The 14,388-nt window shown below is 39.5% G+C and overlaps 1 protein-coding gene across 11 annotated transcripts in view; it reads left to right on the top strand.

Moving 5' to 3' along the window:
- sema6bb (sema domain, transmembrane domain (TM), and cytoplasmic domain, (semaphorin) 6Bb) overlaps positions 1-13,491 on the top strand; it is a 287,153-nt gene extending 273,662 nt beyond the window's left edge. For all 11 annotated transcript variants that reach the window (XM_087264464.1, XM_087264455.2, XM_087264454.1 and 8 more), the window contains one exon: positions 8,167-13,491. In XM_087264464.1, the coding sequence (XP_087120590.1) occupies positions 8,167-9,089 (923 nt within the window). In that variant the 3' untranslated portion in view covers positions 9,090-13,491. The remainder of the gene's footprint in view (positions 1-8,166) is intronic.
- The last annotated feature ends 897 nt before the right edge of the window (positions 13,492-14,388 follow it).

Genomic DNA, 14,388 nt, shown 5'->3' with positions numbered 1-14,388 from the left:
AAGTCTACAGCAAAGGACGTTTGGGTACTACAAAAAATACATCTGGGTTAATGAGATTATAAACCCTTCATATTACATGCATTCACCATGTGCAGCGAAGGGGCGTGGCCAGAGGCGCTGTAATGTTATAAGCAGAGAAAGGTAAAATGCCGTTCAAACGCTGCTATTTGCACAGAGGTTGTTCTGTTTCTGTATATGGGCTTTCAAAGGACATGACAAAGAGAGGAGTGCTTACAATTTCATTTTAATTATGTTTCAGAGATTTATAAATATATATACAGCTAACATTTGACAAAGGACAGCTTCCAGTTCAGTGCTGGATTTGGCTAAAAACCCCTCAAAGAAGGAGCAGCTCCAACCATAATAGCAGAATCTGTGGATTGTGTGTGTGTTTTTATTTGTTTAATTAATCTATTACATGCAGAATTTTTAGCGTTAACGGTATGTTGTAGCGAGGACATAAACAAGGATGTAAACAACAGGTAATGCTGTTTGGCACCATTAACAATTTAGTTTCAAATTCATATTTATCTGTCAAACCGCTGTGAACAGTTGGGGTGTCAAAATTAATTGTTTCTTTGGTGCATCACAATGCAGACGCGGACAATTCAGTATCGGTTCAGTGATAATCATAACCGGTTATTATGTACTGATGTCATTTATCGCATATGCGCTGTCTCCGTAGTTTACTATGGCACGGGAGGCGAGCGCGAGTATTTACAATGCCCCACCTACTTAAAATGCAAAAACTGTGCACAATTTCACTGCGTGTGTGTTTGCTGGAAAGTTTTTCACTGACACTTACAGCAGAAGCCCGAGAATGAGAATAAAAGTAAACTCAATTTCTCTCTCAGCTCGCTGTGGCCCAGTTGACATGCTGGCATGACTTTTCCTCTCCTCTTGGCTGTTACAGAGATACTTATGGATACAGACACAAGTGTATGTCTGCAGAGTTTTCTCCACCGTGTCAATCATGGATCAGCTGCGATCACAGCTGCTGTTTATCAGTGTCACTCATATATGAACAGCGTCCTATTTGAGGCGTGGCGGTTCCTGGTGAAATGGAGCGAATCACTGCACATTATTTTAGCTGACTAATTAGAGCCTCTTTAGGGCGGGCCTTTCAGAGGAACTAGGAAATATGAGTCATTTTAATGTTAGCTGAGCAGCTGTATATATCAAAGTAAGATTTATGAAAAATGAACATGATTTTTTACAAATGAAGCATGAGCACATTGCTTTACACCCCGTAAACACAATCAAGCTTTAAAAATGCACTCTGGACCACCCCTTTAATGTTGTTAAAATTAATTCAACATTTTTAAAGTTTCATTTTTTGTACATTGAATGTCTTTTTTATATCAGCCAAAACAATAATATTACTTCAAATTATGAAGACGAGTCATTGTTTCATGTTTACTAATGCATTAAATAACATTGTTTCTGTAACATAATACATAAGTGTAGCTAAACTGTTGAGTATGAGTAAACATTAGCAAAGATTATGTAAAGCTAAACAAAGTCGTTATTCACCATTAGTCATTAACTAATGCATTAACACATTAACATGTCGTTTACAGTAACAAAAATTAAGTAATACTTATCAGATGAGTTGTTCATTGTTAATTCATGTTAACTAATGCATTAACTAATACAACCTTTAAAGTGTTGCCTTTAAAATGGTTTCTAAAGAATGCCTGATGCCTTTAAATAATATATTAATTTAATATTATTAATAAGAATATCTTAATTTAAATAAAATAAATAATTAACTATGAAAGTAGTATCAATTTATGAAATCATTAATCTTTGGAGGTTTTCAAAGGAAATGATTCTTTTCACATAACTTATGACAATACTGATTGAATTATCAAGTGTGACTTCTAACTAAAACTTTAGTTTGTTTTTCACTAGAGACATTACTATATCAGCCTCGAAAACACAACGTATGCTCTTGACCAGAAGTGCTGGTTCTTTCAACATGGTTAACACAATGCAGTGCCAGCAGTGAGGCTTGAGTACAGCAAAAGATGGGTGACACGTCGAGAACCAAAGAGAGAGAGAGAGAGGATTTGCAGACTGAGAATAGCCTGCAGTGTTTCTGCAGAGAGAAGAGTGTGAGAGTATGTGTGTATATGAGAGAGATACAGAGCAAAAGCCAAAAGAGAACACAGAGAAGACTGAGACCGAAAGAGAAAAGATAATGAGTAAGTCAGTGAACCATAAGCCACTGCTACAAATGCACATGCTCGCATGTAAGGCCTCGTGCTCGCATGAAACACTACGCACACGGTGGCATCAAACATAATTGCAGAAACTACTGCATGAAGAAGTGTTTGTTACATAAGCTCAGCCTGTTTTCATCAAACTGAACCGTTTCGCCCCATGCTAGAAGGTCAGGTAATTAACAAACCTTGAGAAGCTTGTTTATTTGCTAAAAGAAAATCCATATTCCACCTGAGCTTTTTAATGACGCCATCTCAACAAGAAACCGAACCCTGCTAGCATTTCATTAGCTGCCTCTCTGCTTACAGGTTGAAAAGGAGAGAGAGAGCGAGAGCAATAGAGTGATACAGGGAATAAAAGAATAAGGGTACCTCCCTGGAGACAGACAGCCAGCAGAAGATGAAAGGACGTGGCATAGAGAGAGAAAGAGAGAGAGAGATGAGCAGGAGAAGATGTGCGCAGAGATGGAGAGCGATAAGCAACAAACATCAAACTGCTAGTGAATAGACCCAGAGAAAAAGAGGCAAGGCAAGACGGTTAGTCCCTGGGCTCTGAGTCTTTTAGCACTTGGCCTATTGCCTTGTGAAGACCAACTCTAACTAGACTGCTCCGCCGCCATTGTTCGCCTGTAATTGGAGCTTCCAGCTCAAGACTCGCTCGCTGCGCTTCAGCCTGACAGTCCGGCTGCCTTCCATTAAGCTTTAATAAGTGAATGGGGAAAAAGGGGGATTCTGTCACCCCGTCGGGAATGAGCGAAAGAAAGGAACGCTGCCTGAGACCATCTCTCCCCCTTCGTCTGTGTGTTTTGTTTCCTGTCACGACAAAGCGATGCGACTACAAAGGCGACATCTATAATGGTCCCAATCTATTCACCGCATGCATGCACCGTCTTCTTACTGTAAAAAGGGACAGACACGTTGCAGGCGAGAGGAGAGGAAGAATGAGAGGTGGCCCTCCAGACAGGCAGCCGGTTTAATGCGTTTCTTTCATTAAGGAGAAAGGCCGCTGTGGTTTGGGTAATATCTATCTGAGGCACCATCAGGGCTGTGCCCAGGAAAAAAGCAGCTTGCGTATATATACAAAGAGCGTTTGATGTGTGTGTTTTAGTCCTGTTTTTAGGGAGTCAGGCTCTTGGAGAGTTCTTTAGTGACCTCAGGTGCTCTTCTGAGAGGGGAGGATTATTAGAAGGTCCAGTTTGTTGATTTTAGTGGCATTAGTAGAGGCTTAAAGGATTTGTGTAATTTTATACCATTACAATATTCATTTGGGAATCTGTTTTACTTTAGTAAGCATCAGTGAATAATAATGGGTATTTCTCTTCAGTAAAAAAAAATTAGAAGAAAAAACACATGCTGTTTATATCTTACAATATCAGGGACACTGACAAGAAAGTGCGGATCCAAATGCAGGTTTATATAACATAGAATGGTAAGGCAAGCAACGGTCAACACAAGGGCAAACAGATGTATACAGGCAAATCCAGAGTCGTGATCATACAACAGGCAAATGGTTAAAAGGCAGGCAGCAGACAACGTAAATAAACTAAGCAACAAAGCAAGTGTCTAACACGGCAAGGCAACTCAAGGACAGTGCGTCATAATGTTCACAAAAAGATAAACAAGACTCTGCACTGGTGTGTGTGGGTGCTGCTTTTAAAGTCCATGTAATCAGTTCTGTACAGCTTCAGCTGTGTGTGTTAGCTATCAGCAGAAAACCAGAACAGGTGTGAGTGTGTGGTGCATGACAGGATTTGTAGTCCATATGGTGACAGATTTGGAGTCCCGAGTGAAAGTGAATGCTTCCTAGTATACTATAAGCCTGGATCGCTGGTGATTGTGACCTTAAAAAGCATTTTTTTTACTAAAACTTTCAGCTTTAATGTAACTTAACTCTTGTGTACTGTTCAAATTGACTACCCCTCTGTTATGTTGGGAACTGTTTTTGCCCCATTGGCTTTCATTATAACAACATTTTTTGATTGCCAAGCCTTAACATCAAATAATCATGCATTTTAATTGTTGGTGTTTTCCTATTTTGTGAAGTTAATCATCAGTTAACACCATTAAACCTTTAGACAGGCCTGTGCAAAAATGTTTCTGACATTTATATGGTGTTTTATGGAGTAAAACAACAAATTATAGTGTGCATGCATAAATACACCTACTATGTTTAGTATTTTCTTAGAGCTGAGCTGCTTTTTTTTATTTTTTCAAACATATCAAGGTACTGTAAGTGTTCAAATGTGTCTCTCACACTCTAACACGCACACGTGCACACAGTATACTCCATATAACATATCATTTTAAGCTAGAAACTATGCTTTTTTTTACACTGCAACTGATGATCAACAATAAAATGATAAATTCTACCTCTTTCCAACAGGGAAAACCAGCAACAATCAAGAATGCATGATTTTATGGTGTCCTTTATTTGCAATCCAAAAATGCCATTATAATAAAAGTCAATGAGCCAAAAACATCCACGAACATAACGAAAGTGTTTTTTTTTACCAAAATATGTGTCAAAATAAGATTTGTCATCAAACATCATTCCGTTTATTGAAACACAGATAAAGTTGTGCCCAAATTAAGACTCAAAAAGCTTTTTTTTTTTACCAAAATATGTGTCAAAATAAGATTTGTCATCAAACATCATTCCGTTTACTGAAACACAGATAAAGTTGTGCCCAAATTAAGACTCAAAACCACAGCACAGAAGGGTTAAGTTTTAGCAACAACATATGTGATTACTTGTATCTTATTGGAATACTTATCAATTAAAGAGATAGTTTATCCAAAAATTAGGTGCTCAGCAGAAGAAAGTCTAACCAGTTTATAAAAGTAAATGGTGAGTAAATGATGACAGAGTTTTCAGTTTTGGGTGAACTACCACTTTAAGATTTAGATCATATTGTGATGCATTGTTCTGAATTTGCATTGTTTGTTTTGTTTGAGAAGTTTACAAAATGCGTTGTGCAGACTCTTCAAGCAATCAAATCTCATGATCTACCCTGTTACCTTGCGCCACTGAATGTAAACACCATATTGCATGAACATAAACAACCTAGAAAATAACATCATCCCAGCATCCCACCCTGCTCACCACATCCTTCCAGGACCCCTGATCCTGAATGACAAGTGGGTTACGACAGCATAAACAAGAGCTGTTTTAGCCAGTGGTTAGTGAAGTAAACCGCCCAATGGCAAAAATGTTTATCTGACTTCCAACAGCAATGCAGCCACACACCGGCAACGGCAGCCAAAACGTTAATCATAAAGATGACAAAAAACAAAAACCTACAGTTTACTCCTCTTTAAGCAGCAGATAGCTTTCTGGGAAACGATACACACACCTGGTATCTGTCTGCGATTGAATAAATAAAATGCCCCCACACCACAAACAAAATAGACAGAGAGGGGTAGCAGGGCAGAGACAGAGATAAACACATAACCATGCTGGGTAAAGAGAGAAAAGGAAAAGAGGAGGAAAAACCAGACACTGACTCAGCATCCACATGAATGCATTGATTGATTTGAGGTGTCATTTTGGTAATGTGGTCTGTCCTTCCAAAATGAATACGGCAAAGTAAACATGTATATCATCAGAAAAATGATAGGCACTTTGTCATAACATCTCCCAGTGAAATGACCAGCATACCATGCTCTATGATTCTTCGACTGCAGTTAATATATCTTTTAATTCAGCTGACACGTTGTACGCACGCATATTGAGGCATCTATAATAAGCTAATTATCACATCAAGATTTTTATTGATTGTGCCTCCTCTCCTCTCAGTTTATTTGCATTTTAAAACAAACAACTTTAAGTGCTAATTAAGGCTGTTTATGTTCACCAGTGAGAGATGCTTACCGTTTGTCTTTATTGTGATAAATTTGCCAGTTAAATTCATTTGATTCAAGAGCATTTTGTTTTGCTGAGACATTTTATGATGTTGGTTCTTACTGTTGTAAATGAGGTAACACGTTATTTTGATGGTCCATTTGAGTATTAGTAGACTGTCTGCTTAATATCTGTTGATACCGCTCCTTCAACAGACATTTATCTGACTATAGGGGAATTACCAACCTATGCCACACATGACGTCACAAGTCACAGACCAGTTGCAATAGCAAACATGTGCAGTTCGCTGTCGGAATGCAGTTTTTTTGCTTGTTGATGATTACCCAGGCCTTGTATAGTTCCGTCTTCTTTCCTTGTCTTTGCCTAGGCAGAACCTCGGTTTTCAGCACTACAAAGTTTTGAATCTGGTAATCATGGAACTTTATTTCTTGCAATTGTATAGGCATCCAAAGACTTGTAGGCCTTTAACTTCTCTCTTGTAAAAACAATTGGAGATAGTTGTATATTTTGGGACACTGGATGCTTGGCCATTTTTGTCTCATTTAATATCCATTGGGAGAGTGCTATCGCAAATGGACCTGTCAGACAAACGCCGCTCACTTTAATTTTACTTTTTAATTTTGCCAAATAACTGTGCTTATCAATGGGTAAAAACTGTTATAATATGCAGAAAGCATTATGTAAATAATATATATAATATGTAGTCAATATAACTTATATAACTATCTCTAATACAACAACAAACTCTGTACCACATCGGATGTCATTCCCTTGCTGTAAATGCTAGCGCTCTGGGTTTTTTTTTTCTGATGCGCGTGCATCCTAAATGTTTACAAACCGGTTATTCACCAGAGAAACTTTGCAAATACATGTCAACGTACACTAACCCTAACCTAAAGGCTACTTATAACCTGATGAGAATTAGTTGGCATGTAGATGCAATGTAACTTAAATTCATAAAAAGGACCATCACAATACAAGTGTGACCGGAAATGATTGCAAGAACTTTAGAGTTTCTTCTAATTAACAAGATATTGCCACTTGGGTTGTAAAAAAGAGACTTCCACTACCAGTTCTTAGTTTCTCTTGATTTACAAGTTATATGTTTAAGGAAATATACTATTAGATATGCTTATATTCATTTTTAGTTAAGAAAGCATTATGTGGTATTTATATACTTCAAAAATCTTTTGAATTTAACAGTTTTGAGTTCCACAAAACACCTCACCGCTGATTAATCTGTTGATCTGTGATTAGATCTTCTGAAAATCTAAGTCTTTTGTCATTTCATAGTGATTTGTATCCAAATCTCACATCCCTCGTTACTGCATGTGTATATGCGTGAAAGTGTGCGTGAGCAATTTGTGTGGTGGCTAAAAGGGTGATCTTGATGGATTGGAAGTCCACTTTACCACCTACTTTTCATGAATGGCTGACTGAAATGGTTGCTGCTCTTAAGCTTGAAAGAATTTATTTTGCTAGGGCAGATGCTTTTAAAAAGTTTGAAAATATCTGGGGCCTCTTCCTTAGTAGGGCGCTTATGATTCATAGACAATTTCACTTCTTCTTTTCAATGTTTTGAGTTCGATCAAGTAAAACTTTATATGGTGCATGTTTAAATGGTCTGGTGCTTGTTTTTTTATTATTATTATTGATTCACTTATTTATTTTTTCTGTATTTATTCCTAATCATTTGTATTAAAACATATTATAGATTGTAAAAATGTATTTTGTTCTGTTATGTACTTATAAAAAACCTATAAAAAAATGTAAATAAAAAGATGTAATATTTGTCAGATTAATTCAGTTCAAGGCGTTTTTGAAAGTTAATGTTCCAAAACACATACCTGATGATAGACATTTCAGTCAGGGAAAGACATATTGCAGCAGGTAAAATCAACATCCACTTTAGGTGGTAATGAGAGTAATTAGTGTGCTGGTTTCCTGCATTCAAGCATTCTTCGACCTCACAGAGCTTTGAAAAAACAAACAAACTCAAGGTAATTTCATTTTGAGAATCTCTGTCAGTCACAAAAGTGTATTTTCTGCTAATTTCTGGTATTATTTCCTTGTGTTTAGGTCCTCAGCAGGGTCGTTTCATCGAGGAACCAGATGGCTTGGTGTCTGTAAACCTGCTGGTGGTGTCTGCAGTTTCCGCATTTGCCACTGGGGCGGCGCTGTCGGGTCTTATGGTGTGTTGGATAATGAGCCTCAAACACCGCCAGCGTTCCAGAGCCAATGGATCTGGCTTAGGTAGTCGTCGGAAGAGTGACAAGGAGCAAAGCATGTTGGGACACGGCCGCAGCGGTTCCGTGATCAGTGTGACGCGCATCAGCGGAAGTGAACGACCTCGCTCGCAGATTGACAACATGTTCACTAACGGCTGGCCTAAATCTGGAGAAATCGACACAGGACTTCCCACTCCAGAACAGACACCTCTGCAGCAGAAACGTCCCAGTCCTAATGTTCATCTCACAGACTGCGACTGGGACCAGAGCCATACTTTCCTGGCCCAGACAGGAACACCCTGCCCAGCAAACTCTGCAATCATTTACCTGAGCTCCAAATACCTTCAGGGTGGCCGACAGGAAGGATCAGGTGATGTTCCCCCTCATTCAGAGCGACAAAGGTACCTTATCCTCGCCCACCCTCCAAATCAAAGGGAGCAGGGCAGTCGACCGTCCGCTCCACCTACCCGCAACTCCACTGGCGAATACAACTATCCTGCAACCCCTCAGGACTCGCCTGACCGAAGGAGGGTGGTTTCAGCTCCTACCACTCAGTCGGACTATGGCGAACAACTGCGGTGGTCCAGAGATGGGCTCAATTTCAACAGCAACAATGCAACCCCTTCTAACCATCATCCATATCCAATACAGCCACGCACTAATGCAGCGTTAGTACGGCCAGGTCACCACACTCAGCGGGGGCACAATGAGCTACAGGACTACAGCCACCTGCTGGTTAAAAGTGTAGGTGAGCGTAACCCAAATGGCCAATGAGTGGTCCAGGCCCGTTCACACCCTTCAGAGTCCCATCACCCCCAAGACTCAGACTCCTTCTGTAATCATGCCCTTCCTGTCCTCTCTCTCACTGCCATCCAGTGTCTTTAAAGTCCCCCACCCAGTGGCTGAGCTCTAGGACCACCAAGAGTGAGAGAACGAGAGCATTAGCGGTTGATGGTGTTAAAGCCGCCGTCCTCCCCAGCCTGCGGGGTGACGCCACTTAGCACGTTAGCGCCCTGTCTAATCAAATGGAAGGATCGCTTGGGAATAAACGGATGCGTTAGGTGATGGGAGGTGAAATACTTCATCATAATCCTGCGAAAGGCTACGTTGACTGTTTAGCGTAATCGCAGATTGTCTGTCTGTGTAATCTCACGCCCTGGAAGTGATCCGTTTCATTTTCACCTTCCGTTTGCACCTGTGAATGCTTCTTTTGAGCGTCCTGGGGCATTTTCAGACAAGCTCTAACTTCCTTGTGTCTGGTTGTCTGTTTGTATGTGTGTGTGTATGTAAGTTGCGCTAAAATGTGCTTGTCGGCCAGACCTGATGTGAACGCAAAGTGGCCGAGCGGCACTGGAGATTCTCGAGTGATCTTATCTGATGTCAAGTGACTGACTACCCCTCCCTCCCTTAACCTGTTAAGTGTCAGGAAGCAATTAAGAAAACTGCCATCTGACTTTGTCTACAGACTTGTGTGCTGGAATATCAGATGTAAATGGGTGACTGAGTAGAGCGTTCGCCAAAAATCATGGAGGAATCAGCCCATGCTTTCTGGATGGAGCAGGGAAGCACTGTGGAAATGACTATATGTTACGTACAGGGACATATGTTGTTGGGTGGACCTATTTATTTTGTGGTTTATTTCCAAAACTAAAAGGTTTAGCCTTTTTTTATCCCTTACACGTTAGAATAAGAACAGAGCGTTTACAACACTTGCTTTTTCTTTAGCTCGGACTGGCTTGGTTTTCTCTGCAGTCCATTGAATCGAATGTGAGCTCGGTTGTCTGGGCTGAGTCGGGCCGCTGGGGAGCTGCATTCAGAGTGTCTTTCTGACACTGGGTCTCTTTGTGCGGCCCAGCCAGAGAAGACCATCCTCACAACAAATAGCCGTTAAGAGTCACGGCCTAGCCATCGGCCCTGCCCAGGAGAATGTCAATGAGGAGCCAGACAGATCGGACCCCTCTGGTTCCCCCTTCACTGCCAGCCTTCACAAGCCACACAGAATCAGACGAATACAATGTTACATTTAGATGGAGAGCAAAAAAAAAATCTAACCCACTAGGCTCCCAATGGCACAGTGCCCGCTTCATGCATTGTTCAGTTTCCTCTGGCTCTCTTTGGATTGCTGTTTGTTTGTTTCAGGGTTGTAAACCCCACGGGAAGCATGAAAGAAATGGTGTACTATTCAATTCATTCACCTCTCAGTGAACGACGTTATCTCCGCTTTCTTCCCGTGGGGCACTAGTAATTCACCTAGCATTACCTGAATGAGTCCACTAGAGGGCAGTAATGCACAATGAGATTTTCGTCTCTGTTCAGTGGACCATTTTCACATTGAGATGATGCATTTCCACAGTAATTAAATTGTATTTAAGGTTATTTTATGTAATTTAAATATAATTTTTCCAAGTATTTGTCCAAGATTTCCAAGTATCCTAGCAAAAATATAACGTATTAAGCAGCACAACAGTTTAAGCATTGATGAAATATGTCTTAAGCACCAAATCAGTGTATTAAAATCATTTTCTGACCAACCATGATGCTAAAGAAAATGATCAAATGCAAGTTATTTGTTTTTAAAAAAGTGATACTTTCCAGTATTGCTGTTTTTAATACTGTTAATTGTTTTGTTTGTGTGCTTGTTTGTTTTTTAAATAAATAATTCTTAAAATTCTTAAACTACAATACATAAAATTTTACTTTGGCATAATTCCTTACCTAAAAAGTGAACACTAATGCAGTAAGGTTTCAAATATCTTGAGTGATGGTAAATTTGGCTTTTCCTTTAAGAAAGACTATTGAATTTTGGAAATTTCTTCCTTACTCTTTTGAAACAAATACAAAAATTACATTAGCTTTGCTCTCAGATGTATTCTCCAGACATCTGTCCTGCCAATGTTTTTATTCCAAACCCGAAAATGTGAAAATGGTCCATAAAAGGGTTTAACTTCAAATAGTTGACGGTCCTATAATCAACACTGCTTCAGCACTAAGTATATATTGGCCTAAAAACAGGCTGTGTTCCTGAACGAAAAGCCTGGTGTAGTGATGATGGAGAGAGAATTTAAGGGCACAGGATATGAGTGCATTCTTTTGACTGTGAATGGTTGAAAGTGAACTGCTGAAGCTAAATATTAAACCAATTAATCAGCTGTATAATTTGTAGGTTTTAAGTGCCAATGCATGACTGAGTTCAAAACCCAGTGTGTAATTATTTTAAACAATCAACATTATTGATGCTGGGGTTTTTTAATTGCCACCAATCTTACACAGACCGAGGCTTCACTGCTTGCTGGAAAGTTCTGACCATCCATGCATGCTCTCATCTTTCCCGTCTCCCTGGTTTTTCACTCTGTTGCACCATTAGACGAAACATGCGTGATTAAGTCTATGTTGGCCTGATAAGTCCTAGAGATGATCGTGAGAGACGTGCAGAAACACAGGCACCCACTTGCTTACTCACTGCCAGATTTTACAAAGCAATCGACCGAGATGTGGGCAGCCAAATCCCATATAAATAGAATAAACCATAAACAAGCAGCAAACGCAGGTGAAATGTATTGTGTAACCCTGTACGCAATTGCTAAACAGGGTTAATTCGCACAAGATTTTGAGGCAGTGAAATGGAGTTAATTTGCTGTGGAGCTCTATAAAATGTGTTCCCGGGAAAAGAAAGTAAATGAGGGTTGTTTCACTGTTTTCCTATGTCGTAATTCTCTCGAGCAAGAAATAGAGTCTAAAAAAACTATGCTAAAAGAGTCGTAAAAACTATGCTACGCTTTTGTTTGGACAGAAATATATCTAGCTATGTTTTAAAAAGCTCCCTACTCTCAATTTTCCAATTAAAATTCTGCCTGTGAACAGTGAGGACAGTGCGCTCGAGGCTTTCTTATTGTCTGGGCTGTTTTTTTTTCTCCGCTTTGTCTCTTAAAGCTCTGATTTTTTTTTTTGGTACGCCCCCCCAGCCACAAACTGCCACAACTAATGGGCCACCCGACAAAATGCGCAAACACAAAGAAAGAAATGGTTTGTTTGGAAATGCTTTCAGTCTGCAAAACCTGACATCTGACAAGCACAAACAGAGTTTGAATTTTTTTGTAAAGTTGTAGAGAATATATTAGCCAGTACTGATCTCTTCATTTTTATATTTGTTTATTTGTTTGTTTTTGTGGTAATGTTTTAGGTTGGTTTATTAATTTGAGTTCCTCTGGTGTGTGAGTTTTTTTTTTTTCGACAATGACAATGATTATTCTGCGACTGTGACCTGAATTTCAGTGTTTGATCCTGGTTCATGAACTGTGCAAAGCCTTTTCTCAAAACTAAAAGAAAGAAATAATGAGAAGAGAAACACTTCTGCAAAAGAGCCAAGTTCTCTGTTAACTGTGATGGACTTCTGATTTGTCTCGCACCGGAGGCTGTTCGTGTTACTGGGTCAATTGTCATTAAATGACAAGTCGTGTCCCCTTCAGTGTACATAATGATTTCAGTGCTTAAATGTAATTTAAGTGAACTATCTGCATGAACACAGCCGCCTCGGTCTGGAGTCCACAGAGGTAGTGTGTACTTCAACACCACATGCTACTGTGTGCCCTAATATTGTCCACCAATCAGACAGTCACATGCATGCTTTCCAAATCAACAGCAAAAATGCAAATAAGGACACACACACACACACATGCAAAAACACATGGACAGTGGAGTCCAGAAGTCTTTTTCTTATTTAATACAATGTTTTTGTTTGGGATTTCAGAATGTCTTTGTAATCAGTTTGTCAGCAGCACTTGATCTGCTTGTAGTTTGTGTAAAGTCCTGATGATCACGCTCTACAGCTTGATTTGAAATGATCCAAAGAGCTTTTTATGCTGCAGTGGAAGCGGGAACATCTGGCTTTCTGCACGGTGTCACATGAAGAGAAGTTACAAATTTGCTTATTTAAATAGTTGGAAATTATGCTCAATTCTGAAAACATGTTGCATTCATTTTATGTCTACAAGTTTCTATGTTAATTTCTGCGAATCCTTAAAAGTAATTTCAGACTTTTGGACCCCACTGGACTTAAACACAAGCAAACATACAGTTTTGCATTTGAAAATTCACTGTCCTCAGTTCTGGCTGTCATTGAGCATGGAGACTGTGCTCTGTTATCATTTCCTGTTCTAATAAACCATCAAGAACCTAACTGGCTTTCCTTTTGTACTTTTTCATTGCAAGCTGTATTTGATGTATTTTATTGATTACACGTTTATGTCAGTTGCAAGGGATTTTGGATAAAATATATAAGCTAGGATCGATCTGGCGACCTCTCGCATGGGAGTCAGTTGCTCTACCAAACAGGCTAAAAATTATGGCCTCTAATGTCTGTCGCTAGACCCCCTTTAGAGGTCAGAGGAGTGAGGTTTACCTGCACAGCACTTCTCTAGATGACCTCTGCTATACTCAACCCCCTACATGTCACTCCCAACCGGGTCACAGCACCAACGTAACCCTGCTGATTCTACGCCAACCAACCAGCTTTGAACTGGAATTGAACCAGTGACTTACAGCATGGGAGTTGGTTGCTCTACCAAGGAGGCTGAAGACCTTGGCCTCCAGCATCTGTCGCTAAAGCACCTTCAGAGGTTAGAGTGAGGTTTATCTGCACTAAAGGAACAAAACTGCTACAGAAGGAACAAAAAAATACCTTGGAGGTCAGTGGCAGCTTTTTTCCAACGTTCTTCAATATATCTTCCTTGATGTTCAACAGAAGAAGAAAGAAACTCAAACAGGTCCCAAACAAGCGGAGGATGGGTAACAAGTTTTCATTTTTTGAGAGTATTATCTATGATCATATTGCATTGAGACCAGTTACAATTCGAAAGATATAATGTATAGACATTTAAAAAAAGAAACTATTAACCTGTTGATAGAGCTCCAGAAAGCTTAGAAAGGGCACCGATAAGGTTCTTTGAGAGTAATAGATTTGAAAAAGAAAAATTTAGTAAATAAAATTATTTTGTAAAGAATTTTTTAAACAAACTATTTAGATAAACAATTTTGATTATGCTTTCGGTATTTGTAGGTGTGCTAAGAGTTTTTA

This window comes from Danio rerio, chromosome 8 (assembly GCF_052040795.2).
Source record: "Danio rerio strain M-AB ecotype USA chromosome 8, GRCz13ab, whole genome shotgun sequence".
Classification (NCBI taxonomy): domain Eukaryota; kingdom Metazoa; phylum Chordata; class Actinopteri; order Cypriniformes; family Danionidae; genus Danio; species Danio rerio.
Note: the sequence above shows the minus strand (reverse complement) of the source record. Positions and strands in the feature narration are given on the sequence as shown.